The sequence below is a fragment of the Rhipicephalus microplus genome, chromosome 9 (assembly GCF_043290135.1).
Source record: "Rhipicephalus microplus isolate Deutch F79 chromosome 9, USDA_Rmic, whole genome shotgun sequence".
Lineage (NCBI taxonomy): Eukaryota > Metazoa > Arthropoda > Arachnida > Ixodida > Ixodidae > Rhipicephalus > Rhipicephalus microplus.
The window spans coordinates 81,152,339-81,173,427 of NC_134708.1; the positions used below are offsets into that span (position 1 = coordinate 81,152,339).

General features: G+C 44.8%; 2 protein-coding genes across 2 annotated transcripts in view; one reads left to right on the top strand and one right to left on the bottom strand.

The window, feature by feature from the left end:
- Positions 1–11,562, bottom strand: part of LOC119163175 (uncharacterized) — a 37,845-nt gene extending 26,283 nt beyond the window's left edge. Inside the window, exon 1 of the mRNA XM_075873944.1 lies at positions 11,422–11,562. Within this exon, the coding sequence (XP_075730059.1) occupies positions 11,422–11,446 (25 nt within the window). The 5' untranslated portion in view covers positions 11,447–11,562. The remainder of the gene's footprint in view (positions 1–11,421) is intronic.
- LOC119164716 (uncharacterized) lies at positions 2,751–21,045 on the top strand. The gene is made up of 3 exons (XM_037416928.2): positions 2,751–2,898; positions 11,664–11,878; positions 20,434–21,045. Exons 1-3 carry the CDS (start codon positions 2,784–2,786, stop codon positions 20,680–20,682), a joined length of 579 nt encoding a protein of 192 aa, XP_037272825.2. The 5' UTR covers positions 2,751–2,783; the 3' UTR covers positions 20,683–21,045.
- Positions 21,046–21,089: the final 44 nt, after the last annotated feature.

Genomic DNA, 21,089 nt, shown 5'->3' on the forward strand with positions numbered 1-21,089 from the left:
GACTGGTACGCCACCTTACGCAGAGGAAAGGGGTGGGGGAGTGGTAAAGATAAAGATAGAGAAAGAGAGACAGTAGAGAGCACGCACACACTAAGTCAGACTCCACAATCATCATACCACCATAAGCCCACAATAACTGGCGCAAGTCTGGTGTCTTCAAGAAGCTGAGCACCGCCTATTTCACCTTCGCCAGCGATTACCTCTCAGGTCGACTTTCCAGAAAGGTTTCTGCCGTCATACCGATACCGATCGTGTCCACATCCGCAATTTAGAGGATATCGACGAGTATTGGCTGCAATTACAAGAAACGCCTTCGGAACGCATTTTCCAAATTAGCGATGCACATTTTGTAGTGTCACCGCCGGCACATGTGGTAGCTGCGATGTATTTAATTTGGGATGAGGGCGATGATATGTGAACGCATCTTAACCTGCTCATGGTAATTATTAAGTGGTGCGTACTGGTCCGGTAGTTTTAATACTAAGAGTAGCCACAATGAAAAAAACAGAATGTTCTTCTGTTATGCTGGAAAACTGAGTTTCCAATTGATTGAGCTATTGAAACGTTTAGTTATTAATTGAACTGTTGAATTAATTGATTCACTCATTGACTATTGTAAATCTCTTTGTATACACGTTTCGTGAACGTTAAAAAAGCTACGACGTGACAAGAACTCAAAGGAACAGGCGAGTCTTTTCAGGGCCGAAGTTTTTGCAGTCCGAAAAGTTTTACGTACGACTTTGGGTGCGGAAATTTTTTTTGTGAAATGTGTGTTAGAGAAGAGCTTTTTGCTTTAGCTAGATAATAGTGATTTTTTTTCTCAAATATGACTTAGAAGATTCACCAGCAAGGTTGCAACACTCACGTAGAATATGTATGAACCCAGTGAAAGCGTATTGTCGGTTGTTCGTAGTATTCCGTCGATGCGTAGCAATTATGGAATTAAATACAAAATAATTTTAGTAGACGAAACATCAGCTCGCTACCGTTTGTAGCTGAAACCGAAGCCACCATTAATAAAGAGAGGGCCGTGAGTAACGTGTCCAAAGAAGGGCAATAATATCCCCTCCCCGTCATAATTCATTTTATCTTTACCTCGTCATTACTACACTACATTTAGAATGTACTAACGACTAAAACCTCAATTCACGTGTGCTTTCAATCGAGTTGGTTCTCCATGATCAGCTTGAACTTGAATGTGCGTATTCAGGACGTGACAGTGACAACAGCTAAAATCTGCCGAGTGTGCAATAAAACCAGTGCATTGAACTATGTCAGGATAGCAATAATTTTTAGGGTTTTATCTCCCAGAACCGAAATATGATAACAAAGACGACGCAGTAGACGGCTCAGGTAGTATCGATGGCCCAGGGTTGTTTTTTTTTTCAATGCGCAAATAAATCTGAAGTACAGGAGCCTCTATTTTACAATACTCGTTGAAAAGCAGCCGACATGGCCGGCATTCAATCTCGCGACCTTAAGGTGAGCAGTACAGCACCACGACAACTACACCGCTGTGTCGGGTTACTATGTCGCTATAATTAGACCGGTTTTGCAAAGGGAGTTATAATGTGCGTAGGAGAACTTGACACGATGAGCTGTTTCTGCAGCAACGATCGGTCATTTTACAGTGGACGGTGGATCGCAAGTATTTCTTGAAATGTTTTAGGTCTTTATGTGCTCTTACATCTCTGTCTTAGTATAGTAGGGGTGAAATCTAATGTCATCTTCAGCTGGTGGCACCGGTGGCGTATTCTGTTCCCTCTTGCGGTGTCGTACGTTCGTCTGATGGAGCGTGACGCCATATCATCAGCACGCACGCTCTGGCAGACGACACGGCACAATCCATCTGTGCATGGCGTGATTCACATCTGGCCTTGCCGCAGAGCACGACCGGAGGGGAGAAAAAACGTGCGTGAAATTACATCCTGCGATTGTGCTAGCCCAAGGCAGGTAAAATTTCACTGGAGGCGGAAGGCAATGCCGAAGTTTCCTTAGTCGAGTTGGTGCAGCACAACCACCTGGTTAACAGACACGCACCCACTGGACACGAATATATATCTTCTCGCAAGTGTCTCTTATTGTTCGATTTTACCTCCTTTCCGCTCCTATTCCCAGTACATACAGCAAGCTGGAAATTGTCATCTGCTCAATGGCATCTCTATACCTTCTCGCAAATGGCGTAGCCTTCGCGGATTCGAGTTCTGAGGTTCACACGTTCGTCTGGCCCGTAGCGGGGCACAAAACTTGGACGGTGTTATACGTAACTACCCTTTCACAGCCATGTTGCCAGCGCAGCTAATCATGCTAACACTTCCGGCTTTTTACTCATCGTGCCACGAGATCACACGAAAAGTCCCTTATATAGGTGAGCTGTTGGCATCGGGTTATTGGTCCATGGCATCTCATGTAACCATGTTCAATAATAAAAAAAGCGTTTGACCTTATTGCTTATTGGCTTACAGCTCCTGCTTAGACACACTGTGACACATTCGCCCTGCCCTTTGATGAACAACGAAATGATCAATCAAACTTGCGAAACACCCGCGAAACAAGGACGTGATTGTCACATAGTGTATGACTTTATTGCTTGCTGGCATGCATTTCCTGATTGAAAACACCGTGACGCATTTGCCCTGCCCTTTGATGAACAACAGAATGATAAACCAAACTTGTGAAACACCCTCGAAACAAAAACGTGATAGTCACATGATGTATGATAAACTTCAAAATAAGATACGCGTTCTGCTGGCCTGTATCCCTATTTATAATCGCTGCACTCCATGTCCGAGCAAAACGACGCCATTGATTGGCCCTTTCGTTTACGCGCTGTTCCCTTTTGTAGCTTTCACTCTAATACAGCACGCGATCGACCACGAAGAATGGCAGACTATGGAGGTGAGCTTCCAGTTTTTGTGCTCCAAAATTTTTTTCATTATTATGTCGACTGTTTCTGGTAAAACTGAAGATTTCGTGTTTGTGTATCTTGTGTACAATGAAATATTATGTAGCAGATCTGTCACACTATCCTATAGCAAAGAATATGCGCACTGAACAGTGTGTCTAATGCCTTTATTTTTCATTGTTAAATTAGCTGCTGATATAACTTCAGCAACCGCAAATCTGCACATTGTAGAGGGTGACATATATGTGGGGTGACGAAAAGTTGCAAAACAGAAGATTCAATTACAATTGACATCACTGCATTTCCATCATTTGTACCTCTCCCTTTGCAGAGTAGCATGGCTTATGGTGTTAACATGAAATTTGTTTAGCGCTCATGGACAGTTACGTGTGATGACATTTTGATTGATTTTCGCTTCAACATGGCATCGCGTAATTAAGATAAACCAATGAAAAGGCTCCAATAATTTACCTAATGCAAAACCTTCACTTTAAAGTAGTTTCAAAGGGAAGAATACAGCAATGAAAGTTTGTGTTTTATTCAATAGTTACGAAGAAAAAACGAAATGAATAGATCTAGTAACACGCTGGGTTCATGAAAATTTTGAAAGATATTTTGTGTGAGAATAGCAGAGGACGATGTTTTATTATACTGACACTTCTGGACTTTCAGGTAGATGCGTACGGTGTGGTCCTAAACGGTCTCTAAGGAACGTAGCAATAAGTAGTTGTGTGGCCCTGCTCTTGAAAAGACAACCCTAGAACTTCAGTGCGCCAAACATTATCAGCTGCGGTGCGCTAACAGTGCATATTGTTATATAAAGAACAAAACGGTACTACGTGTAACAACTTATAAGGGGGCTATTCAGATCCCGCCCCTGCTCCATTTTAGGGGCGAAGCTCCTTAGGGCGTGGGCTGTGCGTCCCCTGTAGCCTGTATGTAGCCACCTCTAGTTTAGTTCTTGCAGTGTTCACTAGATGGCGGTACCGTCCCCTGTATGTAACCACCTCTAGTTTAGTTCTTACAGTGTTCACTAGATGGCGGTACCGTCTCCTGTATGTAGCCACCTCTCGTTTAGTTCTTGTAGTGCTTACTAGATGGTGGTACTTGTAGCTGATGATGACAAGATGCAAGATGTTATAAACTAGAAAGCGGTACTTGTAATTGATGAAAGACGCGAGATCTTATAAAATAGGAATGATGTCACATATCGCGCGTGTCATTGGTTGAAGGCAATCGTTCGATTTAGTGCGGCGACGTACGCTAGGGGGAGCGATGTAATAAAATCGAGTGGGCAAAATGTACAGAGGATTCATGGTTTACCAGGTTTACCTCCGGAGCTTCGCCCACTCATCATCATTAACTTCGTGGATATGGCGGAATTTTTTGGCTGTCCAAAGAAGCAATTTTGATTTACCGGAAACTTGCCCTTTCTACCCCCTCCTTTCATACTCCTATGCACCCCCATGCAATCTAATTTCGGGGGCTTTAGTATACCTTCCATTGCCTCAAAAGTGATATTTTCATGCTAATGGCTGGTGCAGTTGAATTGCATTTAATCAGTGAATGACATGTATTGACACGCTTTGTTGCATGACAAGCTGCATTATTAAATGCCATCTCTAGCCTATGCTTATATTGTGGACTTAAAGGAAACTTAAGGCAAATATTAAGCCAAATTTTATTGCTGAAACGGCAGTCCAGACACCTCGTAGTGCTACTTTTGTGCTAAGGAAGTGTTCACTTTGAAATAAAATGATGGTTTATAGGTCCGCATCGTGTAAGCGCACTGCAAGTCTCCCGCCTGAAAGCGACCCATTTCTGTATCCATCTCCCTATATGTAACTCCCCACCCAATTACGCTCAATAAACTGAAACTGAAACTGAAACGTCACTGTTGCGTCCCCTACGTTGCCCGGCTTTACTGCGCGGCCACCGACACTAGTAGCAGCAAAGCGAAAGTTGCGGGAGCCACAGCAGCAACAACGGCAATTGAACAATTTTATACCCTCTCGGGGGCCATTTGCTTGGTTCAACTGGGCTCCGCTAGATGGCGCCACCTATCCAGCTTAACCAGAGAAAAAATCCCTTGTACAGAAATTGGTAGAGGCAAAAATTAAAGGTGAAAGTGAACGCTGGATGACAGAGATACACGAAAAAAAGGAGGCCGCGCCTAGGATTTTTTGGAGCCACATAAAGGCGCTAGGTAGGAAGTCTGTCACAACGCAACAACATATTCTAGATGAAGGAGGAAATCAATTGGAAGGGTACGAAGCGCTAGGTTACATCCAAAAGGTAACAGCCGATTCGTTTCAAAAGAGCGTCCAGGGGATCTCCCCGGTGAGTAAAAGTGTGGCGGAGAAAGCAACAGAGGAAGAGCTAGTACTTGATAATTTCAACTGGAAAAAGGCCGAAGGAAAAATTCCAAAGCGCACTGCCGCGGGTTTAGATGGGATTCCCGTTAGCCTCATTAACGAACTAGGACATAACACTAAAGAAGCATTGTTAAAAGCAGTAGAAAAAAGCTTAAAGGACGGACAAATACCGGACAGTTGGCGACAAAGTAGAATGAACTTAATCTATAAAGGCAAGGGAGAAAAGGACAAGATTCGCTCGTATAGACCACTAACCATTACATCGGTGCTATACAGGTTGGCGATGCAAGCAGTAAAAATGAAAATAGAAACATGGGCCGAACATAACGATATTTTGGGAGAACTTCAGGACGGATTTCGAGTCGACAGGCGGTTAGACGATAACCTGTTTGTTCTCACTCAGTGTATAGAAATATCTAAAATAGAGAATAGGCCCTTGTACGTGGCTTTTCTAGACATCACTGGGGCATACGACAACGTTAATCAGGAAATTTTGTGGGATATATTGAAAGGAATGGGCATGGGCGACGACTGTATACAGCTTTTGAGGGAGATATACCGAGAAAATACAGTTTGCATAGAGTGGGAAGGAATGCGTAGCAAAGAAAACGTTGAGGTTAGCAGGGGTCTGAGACAGGGATGTCCTTTGTCCCCACTGTTATTCATGCTGTACATGGTGAATATGGAAAAAGCGCTAGAAGGTAGCAACATTGGTTTTAATCTGTCACACAAACAGGGCGGCATGATGATTGAGCAGAAGCTTCCAGGTTTATTTTATGCGGACGATATCGTCTTATTTGCGGACAGTCGAGATGATATACAGCAGCTGGCGAATATATGCGGAAGGGAAGGTGAAGCTCTTGGACTAGGATTCAGTGTAACGAAGTGTGGATTGATGGTATTCAATGATCCCTGTGATCAGACGGTGTCCATACAAGGCCAAGAAATACCGAGGGTAAGTGAATACAAGTACCTTGGAGTATGGGTAAATGAGAGTGATAGATACATGGAGGTACAGGAAAAAGCCTCGGCAGCAAAAGGAAAGAGGAATGCGGCAATAATGAAGCACAGAGCGTTGTGGGGATACAATAGGTATGAGGTGCTTCGAGGTCTGTGGAAGGGTGTAATGGTTCCAGGGCTTACTTTTGGGAACTCAGTGGTGTGCATGAGGGCAGAGGTGCAATCGGGAATGGATGTAAATCAAAGGACTGTGGGACGCCTCGCGTTGGGTGCTCACGGGAAGACGACAAACGAGGCTGTAAAGGGCGATATGGGGTGGGCAGGTTTTGAGGCGAGGGAAGCGCAGAGCAAAATAAGGTTCGAAGAAAGGCTAAGAAATATGAAGGAGAGTAGATGGGCAGAGAAGGTGTTCCGTTATTTGTATAGGAAGAGCGTGGACACACAGTGGAGAAAAAGAACTAGAAGACTCACTAGTAAATATACGGCTGGTATTGTGAGCCATATGTCAACAAAGAGCGTTAAGGGAAAAGTCAGGGAGGCGGAGAGGATTTACTGGATGGCAGCTATGGAGAAAAAACCGGCTCTGAGTAACTACCGAAAGGGCAAAAATGAAATAAGGAGGGAGGCATTTTACGATAATTCAAGGGGAAGCGCTTTACTGTTTGAAGCGAGATCGGGTTGCCTTAGAACGCGTAGTTATAAAGCAAGATTCAGTAAAGAAGAAGAACAATGCACATGCTGCGGGAAAGATAAGGAAACGGCGGAGCATGTTCTGATTGAATGTGGAGATATCCACCCAGGTGTACGTTTGGGCACGAGCCTACAGGAAGCCTTGGGTTTTAGGGACAACAATGGAAAGCTGAACACACCCGCGATTGAAATAAGTAAGAGACAGTTAGAGTATTGGTGGCAGAAAATTAGAGAGAAAGGACAGAAATAAATATTGGAAAAATAAAATATGGACAGTGTGCCGTAAATGGCAGAGAACTTAAGCTGAAAATTTACCTTTTTTTCCATTAAGATAGAATTTATCGAAGTAGAGGCATTAGGCCAACATAAAAAAAAGGAAAAAAAAGGTTTTTTTTTTTTTTTTTTGTCGAGCCTGGTGGCATACTTGTCACCACCCCGTTATAAAGGGGACGCTCATAGCATCCATCCATCCATCCAACCAGGCGAAATGGAATCACTCGAGCCATTCCCCGTAGTTACGCCAGGTGGTTTTTTAAGATTTTGTAAGTCAAACAGAAGCGGACAAACGGCATTTTATTGGGTCTCTTGATGCACGGAAAGTTATTTTTCATAGCAGCTAGTTTGATGACTAGTGATTACTTGTAGTCGGACACTCTGACGTCATCGAGATCGTTTCAATTAGTTTATTCTACCCACAGGGCCAAACAAGGCAGTACAGAGGTGAATGGTTTACAATAAAAAGTCTGTACATTATAGGTAAAGCATAAATGGGGATGTAGTACAAATAACAAAATAACATTACCAGAAATTCCTTACAAAGCATACAATGAAGGTAAGGTATACAATGAATACAAACATACAAAACGCAAGAAAAGCAGACATGAAGCATAAAGGGGTGAATAAATGGCATTCTAGTTAGCAATGCTCCTTTAATGTAATACGAAAAAAGAGTTATTACTAATATATACATTGTTTTGGGGAAGGTGGTTCCACTCCAGTGATGTCCGGGAAATGATTTATTGACAAATAGTGTTTTTCTTGCTCGAAGGAACATGAACCTCCAATTTCTAAAATATATCACTCATGGGGCTTGCCGTGTGGTACATTTAGCTTAATTTTTCGGTAAGTAGGGCTCTACTGCTGATAATGTTGCCGTTTTAGACATTGTCATACATTACGCTTTCACTCTGACATAAATTCTTATTTGCCTTAAGTGTCCCTCTAAGTTGCATGTCCACATCTTGAAACGCAACAACGTCGTGAATGTACGTATTCGGAAAGGCTAACTTCAAGGCTGTCTTTTTGCTTCGTCTTGAAATCTTAATTCATAAACTAACCTTATCATTAGATCACGTTTTCGTTAGTTGGCTCTGCTTGTTTTGTCGTTTGACAAAACAAGCAGGCTAGTATTCACAAACCGATGTTGTAGTTGCATTTTCCCTGGTTACTGTTGTGTCCTTATAACACATGTATATTGTACAGAAAATTGACGAGAACTTAAGGTAAGAATAAGGTTGGTTTGTAATACGAGCTTTAAAAGCCACTTCTAGAGCCTTGTATTGCTTGCACAACATTGGGCATCTCGCTATTGGTTTGCTTTTCCTCTGTCATTCTAGTGCATGACGCTAATGAATGCTTGGCGCACGAAGTATTGCAACCTTGCCTCAGTCATTTTTAGTCCTTATACCAATCTGGCTGCCAAAATTGTGGCCTCCTGCATCCAGTGTATGGGCTTCTCCAGACCAAGAAGTGGTTGACTGCGTCAACTGCTTTGCTGCACTCGATTAAACATACGTACGAGGGCTCCCAGTATTATTTAAACGGTTTCTTCAACCACGTGATATTTCCACTGAGGTCTCTCGTACCACACTTCTTCCTACGGTGCGTTTGCGCTGTCACTATCGCTGTCTCTGTGCAAAGCTCTAGCGTAACTTTTTTTTCTCATGTGTGATTTACTGAAGCGAGATGTTAAAACGGTAGTAGCATATTTTATTCATATTTTACGTGGCTCCCTTTAAGCAGCTTTTTAAAAATCTTTTTTTCTAGTCTATTTATAATTCAACTGCTACACAATGTGCCGAATAGTGTCATGATCACCCATATTGATGCTTGTCCGAGCGTCATTCTATGAAATCACCTTGTTAAACTGCATTATTAGTCATAGGTTGCTGTGTAACCCACAGTAATTCAATTTTTTCAACAAACAGTAAAGAAATACGAGGACGATAAAAAAAGAACAGACAACGGCGCTGACTCGCAACCGAAGCTCCGTAGCAAGCAAAATGAATAGAATCTCACAAAGAATGATAACAACCAGCCAACACGCACGCACAAGATAACAAAAGCTGCAAAAAAAAAAGCTGATGAGCCGATTACACATGAATGTTGTCAACGACGCCAAAAACCAGCTTTACGCCCCTCTGGCCTCCTGCAACCTATCAATATACCTGCCAAGGCTTTTTTTTATAAGGCCTTGACCTTCTCGGTGACTTCCCACTTTTGAACAACAGAAACACATGGATCGCCATCGCCACAAATTATTCGACCCATTTTGTCATCACGAGACCTCTCCCAAGCAGCTGCACCACCGACGTCGCCGACTTCTTCTTAGAATACGTCATTTTACATCACGGCGCTCCTCGTCAACTTCTCGGGAACCGTCGCTACTTGTTATCTAGTGTGATCCATGTCCTACTTCGTTCTTGTGCAACAAAGCACAAGCTCACCACTGCCTGTACTATCCCCAAACAAATGGCCTCATAAAACGTTTGATTCGCACGATCACCGACATGCTCGCTATGTACGCCTCGGCTGACCACCGCCGCTGGGACCCTGCAATAGCATTTGTCAATTTCGCCTACAACATCTCACGCCACAACACTGGTGGATATTCCCCCTCCTATCTTTTGTGTGGCAGAGAACCAACCTTACCTTTCGACACACTCGTACCTAACCCTGCCAAGCTGTCGACAGCGTATGCTCGCCAAGCTATTACCACAGCCGAAAAGGCCCGTCAGATTAGCCATCGACGTCTTTCTGACTCACAGCTACGCCAAAAACATACATACGACAGTCATCACCAGAGCATGCGCTTCTGTCCGGGAGAACTCATCCTCCTGTGGTCTTCGTCTCGACATGTCAACCTATCTGAAAAGCTGCTTCAGAAACACTCTGGCCCCTACCGCGTGCTACGCCAGGTGACTGAAGTCACATGTAAAATAGCCCATCTAGACCCTACCGCACCTTCCACGTTTCTAATGTGGTCCACGTCGCCCATCTGAAGCCGTACCTTTCTCCCAAAACCATCTAACAAATGCCGCGTCGGCGCTTTTGCCGCCAATAGTTGACGTTGCAATATCGCAACTATCAACATCTTGAAGTGAGAGAAGAAGTGTAAGAAGACATTTATTGGTGTTCTGTTTTATAACGACCGCCCTCTTCACTGCTGGACTTTTTTCATTGTAAATAGCTTGTAAATATATTCGCTACAATATTATGCAAGTTATCCCTGAGGTGTGACACTTATATATCTGTCATAAGGCTACCGAAGATCCACTCATGCACTTATCACGTTACAGTGACATGTAAAAACCCCCATGATTTCTGAGGTGCGCTGATTGTTTCTTTTTTTTTTTTTGTCGTACTCGCATTTGTTGAAAGTAGAACCAACCAACTTTACAAATTAATCGCTATAATGCTAACTCACCTTTTAAGACTGTAGATTCTTCTAGCTCATGCTGGAAGTTTCCAGCAGGCCTATGCTCAGTTCCATTTCACTTAAACATGTTTCTGCAGCAATCTTTCTACATTTTATTATTTATCCACTATTTCGTTGATTTCATTTCATTATGACCTTAAGTAATCGCCATTGGCTATCACGACTAGCTTTTAAAACTTGGAAGCTGGTGACCTTGCTTGTGCCGTACCTTACTTAGCTGAGGCAAACCTTGTTGTTTGTAATATGCTGGCCGCGCTAAGCTTTTCCCGCAAACTGTATTTCGTTCTCGTAAGATCCTTTCATTCTCTCGATTTTCTAGAATTAGAAGTGACTATACACCAAACACATATTCTAACTTAACATGGTTGAGGTAGCGAAGCAGATTGATATTAAAATTCTGGTAATGTATTAAGTTATGTGACTGAAAAAATATGTGATTTCAAGCCATTGAAATGTTTTGGAAGTATTACATCGATGAAGGTCACAAATTGCTTGTGGAAGATGTGACTCAAACCACCCGGTGCTTCGTCAGCTTAACTTTGCGCAACAGTGCTTAGTTAAATTTCTCAATTTTCATCCTTCGGTTACAATGTGATGAAAATCTAGAAATATTGACGAAGCCTTAATCAGTTTGAGAATGAAAACAAATAGCCACAATTTGGTGGAACAACGCAAATAACTCTTAACAAATAAGAAACTCAGCGCTTACAATCAACTTAATAACGTAAAAAAGTAATAAAGTATGTTGATAGTAGTCTGCCCTGTGTGCTTACTGTCCCGTTGGCATCGTCCATCCATCCGTTCGTCCGTCCTTCCGTCAGTCAGTTGGTCGATCGGTCGGTCGGTTGGTTGGTCGCTCAGTCGTTATCGTCGTCATCGTTGTTTTCGTTGTTTTTTTACATTGTTCTGATAAGAAGAGTGAGCTAGCACACCTTAGAACCATTGTGAATGAGTCTCACGTATTAATCTTCTTTCAATGTTCATGAGACCTTGTATTCTGTGCAATACTACGCAGCGAGCGAATACAAGCCCCCGTTGATCTGGGTTTCCTGCCGCGGAGACAAACTCCCAAAGAACGCGCTGTCTGGAGGGGACGACAGAGGAGGCGAGGTCACCTACGTAGGGCGGGCCGCGTACGCTGATGAAGTGATACCAGGAAAGATTGTTCCTTCCACGGGATTCTGTTACGTCTCCCATGCTGGCGCCGAGCACAAGTTCCGCGACTGCCAGGTAGGTGCCGTTATTCGGGTGTGTTATGATGGACGTTACGGCAACTCCTGAACCGTTGAGCAGATCCGACAACTCTATACGGTCGTACACGCCCGCTCGGGCACTAGTACGAGCCAAACAGTGGACTCGTTTGGCAGTTCATTTTGTATGCCCTTCAAAGGGTAGGGTGCTGCTATCGCTTGACTGTTCATCAACAAGTAACGAATGACACCATATACTTGGTGTCGTGCAGCACCGTGTTTTAGCTTTTCGCGCAATTCAAGTGATGCAAGTAGAAAAGAAAACTGAAAGTGAGAGTATCCCTTTGAGTCACTGTGCGTACACGCCAACTGAATGGCACGTCAAGCACCGCGTGTTTCATCAAAAGGCTGAGAACTTGGTGTGCACATTTGCGCAGGCCTCCCGTGTGGGCAACTGGCGGTCATTTATCTTTATTATGCTGCGCTTTGGTACAGAGGAACACTTTGATGCCATGTTGACGATTGATTGCTTGACGTCATGCGTTCCTATTTCCTGAACCAACGTGAAGAGTATTTTTTTTCTCACTCGAAACAAATCCAACCAAAAAAACTAACTGTGCGTGCATTTCAGGCTTAATGGTGGATTTTTTTATGCAAGCACAGAAGCTGACTGATGGCAGAATTATTAGACATTCAGTTACACACTCATTACATTTAATTTTTATAACACACACAAAACAACGTTCTGCTTCATTTTCTTCCTTAGAATGTAAGACTGAGTGCCTTGGCATTATGTCACGTGAATTTGGTGCATCTCCAGACAACACGTCGTAATTCGTGACACAAGGGGGCATAAAGACCCCATCAAGAGAAATTGTGATATTTGATACTGTTGTGCTGCACCAGCTGCAGCGCCGCCGGCTACTAGCACGAACTACTGCTGCAAGCGGAAAATGGAGTGGATGAGCAGGGCTGCGATATTCTTAGAAACGAATGAACAGTTGTTTGGTCTTCGCTGTAAGCTCTAGCCTCGGCCCCCCTTCTTGCGGCTACATGTAGCAGGAATTGCAAGAGATAATTTACAAAGCGATAGTCACGTTTCTTGGCTCGCTCTCTACAAATCATATACTTGTGTATAAACGAGCATATATCTCAACACCTATAATCAATACTTCGAATTTCCACTCTCGTGAATGCTAAAAAGATGCTTTTGGAAGTTTACCCTTTGTCTGTGAAAATGGTTGACTTGGGTACAATCATGAGGTGTAACAGAAGAAAAATCCTATTAACTTATTTGAGTCTCATTTATTAGTCTCAGTTTAGGACATATACCAGGGTGATTAAATATATGTTGCAGTTTGTTTGCGATCTCATTGAGCGTTGCGAAGCCGAATGCAAAATGACAAAATATACAGGAAGACAACACGGACGATAAACGATGATCCCATCCGGATGCCTGACATGTGTCTTCAGATATGCCGAGGTGCCCGAGTGCTGTCGCATGGTGCGGCTCAAAATGAAGTTGCCAATTCCAGCTCGACATTGATTATTTCTTTATTTGTGTGTGGGGGGGGGGCACGTAGGTGGCACATATTTTGAAGATTCAATGTGGAACTTTTCTTGAATTTTTACTCTGGTGCACCGTTGTAGATTACAATTAATCGGAACTTCCACCAACTTTCAGGCTATGCATAGACGATGGTCATTCAATAGTAAGCACCCTTTGGTCCCCCCAACATAATATATGTTTGTAAAGGTTTCTATTGGCGGTTTTAGTTTAATATTACCTTAGTTCAATTTTCTACACAATCACCAAGAACGTCTTAGCACTTTCGTATCGATGCACCAGTTTCTTTAGCCCACCTGCATAGAAGCTCACCGGCTGGAAATTTTCATTAGTGTTTGAGTTGGTTGATAAAGCATTTCTAGTACTCAGCTTGCACACACCTTGCGAATTTCAAGTTTAGTTTTACAATTATCGTCGTGTAAATTAAGAGCGGTTAACATAACGAAATCTACCCGACGGACTACAAAGTATCGGTTGTCGATCTAATCCCGATTCTCGGTTCATTTGCCGAACAGTTCCATTGGTCATGATGCTGAGCCTGCCTCTTCAGTCGTCGTCGTAGAAATCGTGCGGCCAATAATGATGCATCAGCATCCTCTCCCAAAGCCGCTTTGCCCTCTCGCCCCTCCCAATCTCACGTGGTCTAAGTCATCGCCGACGTTTCGCTTGAAACACCGTCCACTTCCGCCTGCAGTGACTCCGTCTCTCCGTCGAATCCGTCAAATGCGTGCTTGTTGGCGAATCGCTGGTGTCGTGCCATTCCTTACTCATACGAATCGTGCTGGTATGGACCTTGTGTTACGGGCAGCAGTAGCCGATTCGTAAGCGCGGGCACGTATACGTGGGTAACAGGACGAAAAACAACAAGCAGCGCGGACGGCTGCTTGTAGACCGACCGGAAGTCGTAGGCTCTTGCTCGACCAATAACAGCATATTCGTACTGCGCGTCACGCGGAGAGCAGGAGAGATGATTTCGTGGAATTTGCGGCGCGCCGGTGCCTCGTAGCGCTGTCACGAGTAGAATCGGTGATCGTGGACGCATTCTGCAGACGATTCGCGTGTTCACTTGAAATGATTCAGGAAAATTCTCAGAATATCCACGGAGCGAGTGAAGGTGCGTAGGGTAAAGCTTTGCGGGCTCTCAGCTCGGGATCCGCCTGTCTTCGTGCACGTTTAGCAGGAATGTTACGAGGCAATGTTACAACATAGTTAAATTTTGCCAACATTTCCACTGTGATGATTTTACTTGTAGGTTATTTGCGGTGCGGGTCACCTATGCAACGTTTTCGCTTCTTGTACTGCAGTATTGCAGAGCAGGAGAACGTTGAACAAAGGCCCCATAACATTACATCACTTGTCCATGCATGCTTTTATTCAGCTGTGACCTGTTGATGTGGTTATGGATTGGAACGAGCAAACTTTCTGTGGACCTGTCAAAATCATTTACCGCATCCTGAAAATAACTTTCATTGAAAAGGGTATATCATCACCTCTGCTCTGTCGAAGCTGTTGCAAGCCGATGACTGTGACGAATCGTTTTTGATGTTTATGTTTTTACGCACTGAAACACCAAAAATTGTTTCCCCTTTAGTCTCTGATAAACCTGATCAGCCTTGCTTATGGTAACTGTGAATTTGGAGTTATAATGGCAGTAAAACGCGAAATTAAAACGCGCCTTTACGGTGGTAATTAAATATTTACTGCGCATTGATAAATGAGAGTTTGCCGATATGTTTTGGTGTATGGTAGCTATAGCTCCATTTAACGTGTATTTATCCTTGTTGACGCTTGGTACATCTCCACCCCAACGACTAGCATCCATAATAAACTTATTAAACAAACTATATATATATATATATATATATATATATATATATATATATATATATATATATATATATATATATTGTGGTATCTGTACATGTTAACCACCAAAACATAATCAGACAGAGAGAAAGAGAGACACGATGGCAAGATGAGCGTCGCACATTGGAGACAGAATCTGGGCTAAGGGCGTCATTCCTTGTGCTATCCAAGAAAGCGCTCGCACTTCGATATGAAATTGCATAACACAGAGGTGACACGACGCGCTTTCTTAGAACGAGGAATGGCACCCTTAGCCCAGATTCCGTCTCCAATGTGCGACGCTCATCTTGCCATCGTGTATCTCTCTCTCTCTCTCTCTCCTCTCTCTCTCTCTCTCTCTCTATATATATATATATATATATATATATATATATATATATATATATATATATATATATATATATATATATATATATATATATATATAAAATAAGGGAAAGAAGTGTATACCTAAGGGCTCGTTTTTCCGTGTTTTAACACAATATTAATGAGATCTAACAGACAGTAATGCCAAGGAATGTACAGGGGAAGTTATTAGAACCAATGGAAATTGGAACTATGGGTCTTGAGGCGGTGTCGTGAAAGCGTCCAAAATTTTAAGCATGTCCGAAAAATCAGCAGCTTTGTCATCCTTAACATATTATATCGATATTATAATTTTCTCAACAGCCTGCCGTCCCCCTAGTTAGCTTTATAGCAATTACCACTTATAGCAGTTACCGTTTATAGTAACGAAATTTTCGTAACACTTAGAGGTGTGAAAACACTCTTATTCGCAAGTTTTGGCGTCACGTAGCACGTGAACTTATTATGAGCGGGCAGCTGATTAATTGTCCCTCTTAATTATACAACCTAAACACACCAAGTCTGCCAGTACGAGACCCTCGTTCAATGAAATAAGGGAAAGAAGTGTATACCTAAGGGCTCGTTTTTCCGTGTTTTAACACAATATTAATGAGATCTAACAGACAGTAATGCCAAGGAATGTACAGGGGAAGTTATTAGAACCAATGGAATGTTAATAAGAAGAAAGAAGAAAGAAAAGTGGATGAAAAAATAACCAGCCGTGAGCAGGAATTGAACCTACGACCTTCGAATAACGCGTTCGATCCTCTAACCAGTGAGCTATCACAGCGGCCTTCCCTCCATCCACTTTTTGGGGTTTATATGTGAATTTAGAAGTAGGAGTGACAGTCAGCGCCATTTATAAGCCAAACAACGAGTGTGAAAACACTCTTATTCGCAAGTTTTGGCGTCACGTAGCACGTGAACTTATTATGAGCGGGCAGCTGATTAATTGTCCCTCTTATACAAATATATATATATATATATATATATATATATATATATATATATATATATATATATATATATATATATATATATATATATATACCAAGTACTCAAAATCGTTCTCCACTTTTGCTAAACATCACGTTAAAGATAACTGTTATGCAGCGGCGTACCAACTCTTTCGCGAGGCGGGTGGCACACCTACCTCACTCGCCAGCCGATATATATATATACATATATATATATATATATATATATATACACCTACCTCACTCGCCAGCCGATATATATATATATATATATATATATATATATATATATATATATATATATATATATATATATATATATATATATATATATATATATATATATATATATATATATATCGGCTGGCGAGTGAGGTAGGTCTGCCACCCGCCTCGCGAAAGAGTTGGTACGCCGCTGCATAACAGTCATCTTCAACGTGATTTTTAGCAAAAGTGGAGAACGATTTTGAGTACATGGTACTTTACTATGAGAGAGCACAACCCTCTTCGTGCACCTCACACTTGTGAGGCCGCGTAAACAAAAATTACTAACCAGCTGGAAGCTGTGTTGAAAATCTCCAGGGTTGTGATCATCTTTAACCTAGACCTCCACGTGCGCCCGATTCATAGGCTCGCATTTTGCATGCGCAGATAAGTTTTCAGGCCTTCTTTCTTTACCGCGGTTGTGCGCACCTTGTTAAGGTCTGAAAGAGGAAGTTGCTGATGGCATCCCACCGCTGCCACCAGTTGTTAAGGTCGCAAGAAGATACAAGAACAAAACAGGTTTATGGCACTATCTATACATTTACAGTAAAGAAGGGTTATTGGTTTCACAAACCACGAGCGTGGTGGTTGAACCGTTACATAGTTACAGCACTCTGCGGCGTCGTTTTAAGCCCTGTCGGGCTCCTCCTCTCCGAGTGGAACACCAATCGCACACACACAACAGGTGAGGGGGACGAGCATGCACGGTCCACGTGAACGTCCAATATTGAGTCGTGAACACGGCACTGCAAGGTGGCGCCAGCCGGGCTCTTCCTCGTCGTGTGTGTGCCGCTAGTCGAGAGGTCACACGGTCCTGACAGCATACCTCAAAAGGTCCGCCGATTTTGTTCGCTTAATTATCGGGGTGATTTGCAGTGGCCGCCGCGGTCTCTTCCAGGAAGATGCTGTCTTTGTTGGCCTCTCTCGAACGGTTAACGGCGTCTTGGCGACACGACGTCTCATCCTCCGGCCATCACGGACAATGCCTGACGAGCATAGGCAGATAGGCAGCCGGCCGGTCGTCTACTTGATTGGGGATCAAAAGGAGCGCCACTCTCCTGTCAGCTCTGGCGCCGGTCACAACAGCTTCCCCGTCGTCACATGAATCACCGAGGTCATCAGGCACCGCTTCTGCTCGAAGAGACGACAAAAGGGTCCGCAGTTGAAAGTCAGGAACTCGCCTTCGCTTGTCACATGGTGTAAGGAAAGGACTTAAAGACGCCGAGGAACGTCAAACCAGAACTGAAGAAGACGAGCGGACGGCAGGTGGCACGAAGGCGACAACAAAAAATGAAGAAGAAGAGAAGAAGAAATGTGCGGGACAAGGCACGTTCGATTACGAGGCAACTGTGCTCCAATCAGCTGATGACCAGTGGTGGCCCATAGAGGTGGCGTGCCACGATTGGGCCACGTGCGACCATTACGTGGCAGTAGGCTGTGTGGCTGTAGACGAGCCGGAGCAGCGGCAGACGGGAGACAGTGGGCCGAAGCGTCGGACGCAGGCGAGCCAGGTTCCGGCCAGGGAACGCGGCCGTCCACGCTGCTGCCGTCCAACCACCAGCTGGGGCGGCATTGCCGGCACGAGTACTGCATCTCGGGGCGCGGCCTAGCCTGCTGTTCTCTTCCTTGCCGAGGGCATCGCGGATCTCGGCGAGGCGTCTCCATGGTCAGCCGTTCGACACAGCGACGAACGTGGCCTGGCTAATGGTCACGGTTGCGTCGAGCATCGCGTCTCGGCGCACGCTCTTCGCTGGACGGGCTCGCCATGCCCCGCATGGAGCATCGCATCTCCGATGCGGGTTGACTGCTCCGTGGCCGCACCCATGCCATCAAGCGCCGGTGTCACCAGAGCGTCGCACATCGGCAAGGGACGAGCGAGACGTTCTGCCGGGCGAGACGTGGGAGTGCGCACAGAGGAGCACGGAACCGGGCGATGATTCAGGGTGGCCGAGGATCCAGGTGCCAGGGAATTTGCTGGCTGAATCTAGGATCACCGAGCGGTGCCGAGTGATGCGCCAGACTCGGACGTGGGCCATGAGCTCATGAGCTGCAGTGTGCACCCGAGGGTACCTGGCAGTGCCCTGACCAAGAAGAAGGAACGTGCGGAAAAGAGAGCTCGAGGGTTGAGGCCACGAAGACAGAGGAAGCGGTGCGCCGCTCGAGAGGACGAGTTTCTGGCAGCGTTCCTGAGCCGGACGTGGGACCCGTACGTGTCAGCCAGGTCGAGCTCCGGTGTGTCTGTTCGAGGTCGAGTCCGTCGGCCTGTACAAGGTCCAAGGACGGGGCCTGCTGAACGGCTCCTGCCTGGGTGCAGTGGCCGGGAGCAGGTTCGTGGGCGAGGCCTACCGGGCGTGGTCCTCGTGAGCCGTGGCCTGACCCTGGACCTCAGGAGTTGCGACCCTGACTGCTGGGTTGGCCGCGACGTCCGACTAAACGGCGCTGCACACGGTAGCGCACCGTGTGCCGTCAGCCGTTCCAGCCGTGCCACCTGTGCCCTCGCGCACGTCGACGACCGCATCATGTCGGGACGACGGGGACCCAAACTGCGACGTTCCCATTCCTGGACCAGGAAGTGCACAAAACCGAGAATAACAAGGTGTGCCTGTACAAGTATGCGTTTCCGCCGCACCTGCCGCACCCGACGCTGGCCTTCATCGGGCTGCTGCAGCTGCTTGTGGGCGTGTTCCCCGCGCAGGAGGCGCAGAGCCATTGGTTCGCGCAGCTCATCAACAAGAAAGTGTCACTGCCTTCTCTAGTGTGCAATATAAAGCTTCTTTTGGTCGCATCACATGTTGATGTCAATCATTTCTCGTCCGCTATTAACAAACATAGTGACGAACGTCCCTTAACCATCACACATGGTCTGGGTAATTACTCAAATCTTCGACAGCGTCTGGCAGACTGGGTGCCGAAGGGATTGAGAGCCTCTCCAGTGGACCGGCTTAGCACCATGGCGTCTGCCCAGATGAATTTCCAGGCCAAACTTAACAACCTTCAGTTGTTAGTAGGCGCTCGTGGTGTCCAGACTTCCTTCTTGTGTCGGTGTTTTCAGGCCCTGTCTCTCCCGAGTAAGTACGTACCAACTGGATCAGCTATCTGTTATTCTATTCTTCCTTACATCTTTCTGCCTCGATGACGATGGAGCCAACTATAGGTGTTCTAAAGTGTCGTGAGGACATTGGGTTCGCGTTAACAATTTCGCGGCCTCGGCGACGCAGGTCCCCAGTGGACGTGAAGCGTTTGATGATAGTGGACGGGAGAGGTTCGCTCGAGAACGTGGTATACCTTCTGGCAAACTTCCGATAGGTACCGAGTGCAGAAGGGAGAAGTACCAACGGCTGAGCAAGATTTCAAGTAGAAGCTATGTTGTACCCAGTAGACGTCTTTGAATGTTGCTATTGTCATGGTATTTGGTGCTGGAATCTCGCAGTGACTTCTCTACCCGCATTTCCTTCACCAAGCGTCGTGTCGCGGTAAAAGGGCTGTTTTCGGGATCGTGAAATTGTGCTTTATTATAACGCGAAAAATCGCTTTGCTCTATAGTGTCCCTTAAAGGCTTGAATTGATTCGTTGCAGGTGCTTGTGTCCAACGGAGCTCCTTTGGCATGGCTGCCGGCATCCAGAGGCGCAGTGCCTAGTGGAGCCATACAGGGTGGCCTTACAGACAATGGCGAGGCACTCTACGTAGGTAGGGCACGTCACAATGGCATGCTCATTCTAGGCAAGGTTCAGCGATCGCACGGATGCGCATGGGTGCCTCACGATCGCCAAGAGCATTCCTACGCTGAATACGAAGTCCTGGTCTTGAAAACTGTCAATCTGTGACCACAATGCAGGTCACTGGGCGGAGTTTAGTTGGCCAATAATCAATACTGGCAATACAGGGGAAAAGTGAAACAATAGAGTGCAACTGCCATCGCATCTTTAACCTAGCGTTAACGAAAGAAAGTTTTTTTTGACAAATGATTGTTTGCTGAGTGCCTTAATAGTGATGAACCAAAAACGAAAGTAAAAGCTGCTGTCAGAACTGAACAGTGACGTGCAATTTAAAAAATAAAGAAACGAAACACTAGATAACGCGACGAAACATGATGACCTTTCTTCTGTTAATCTGAACAGTTTCATTGATATTACTTGTGTTTTTACTGTCTAGCGAATGTAAAACCAGAAATAAACGTTTGCTGTGAACGAGCGAGTTTAAGTGTTCCTTTGCATGTGCCTTAGCGACTAAC

Coding starts and splice junctions, on each gene's coding strand:
- LOC119164716 (XM_037416928.2), top strand. CDS start 2,784: ATGTCCGAGCAAAACGACGCCATTGATTGGCCCTTTCGTTTACGCGCT. Junction 2,899..11,663: donor AAGAATGGCAGACTATGGAG/GTGAGCTTCCAG, acceptor AATACTACGCAG/CGAGCGAATACAAGCCCCCG. Junction 11,879..20,433: donor ACAAGTTCCGCGACTGCCAG/GTAGGTGCCGTT, acceptor GATTCGTTGCAG/GTGCTTGTGTCCAACGGAGC.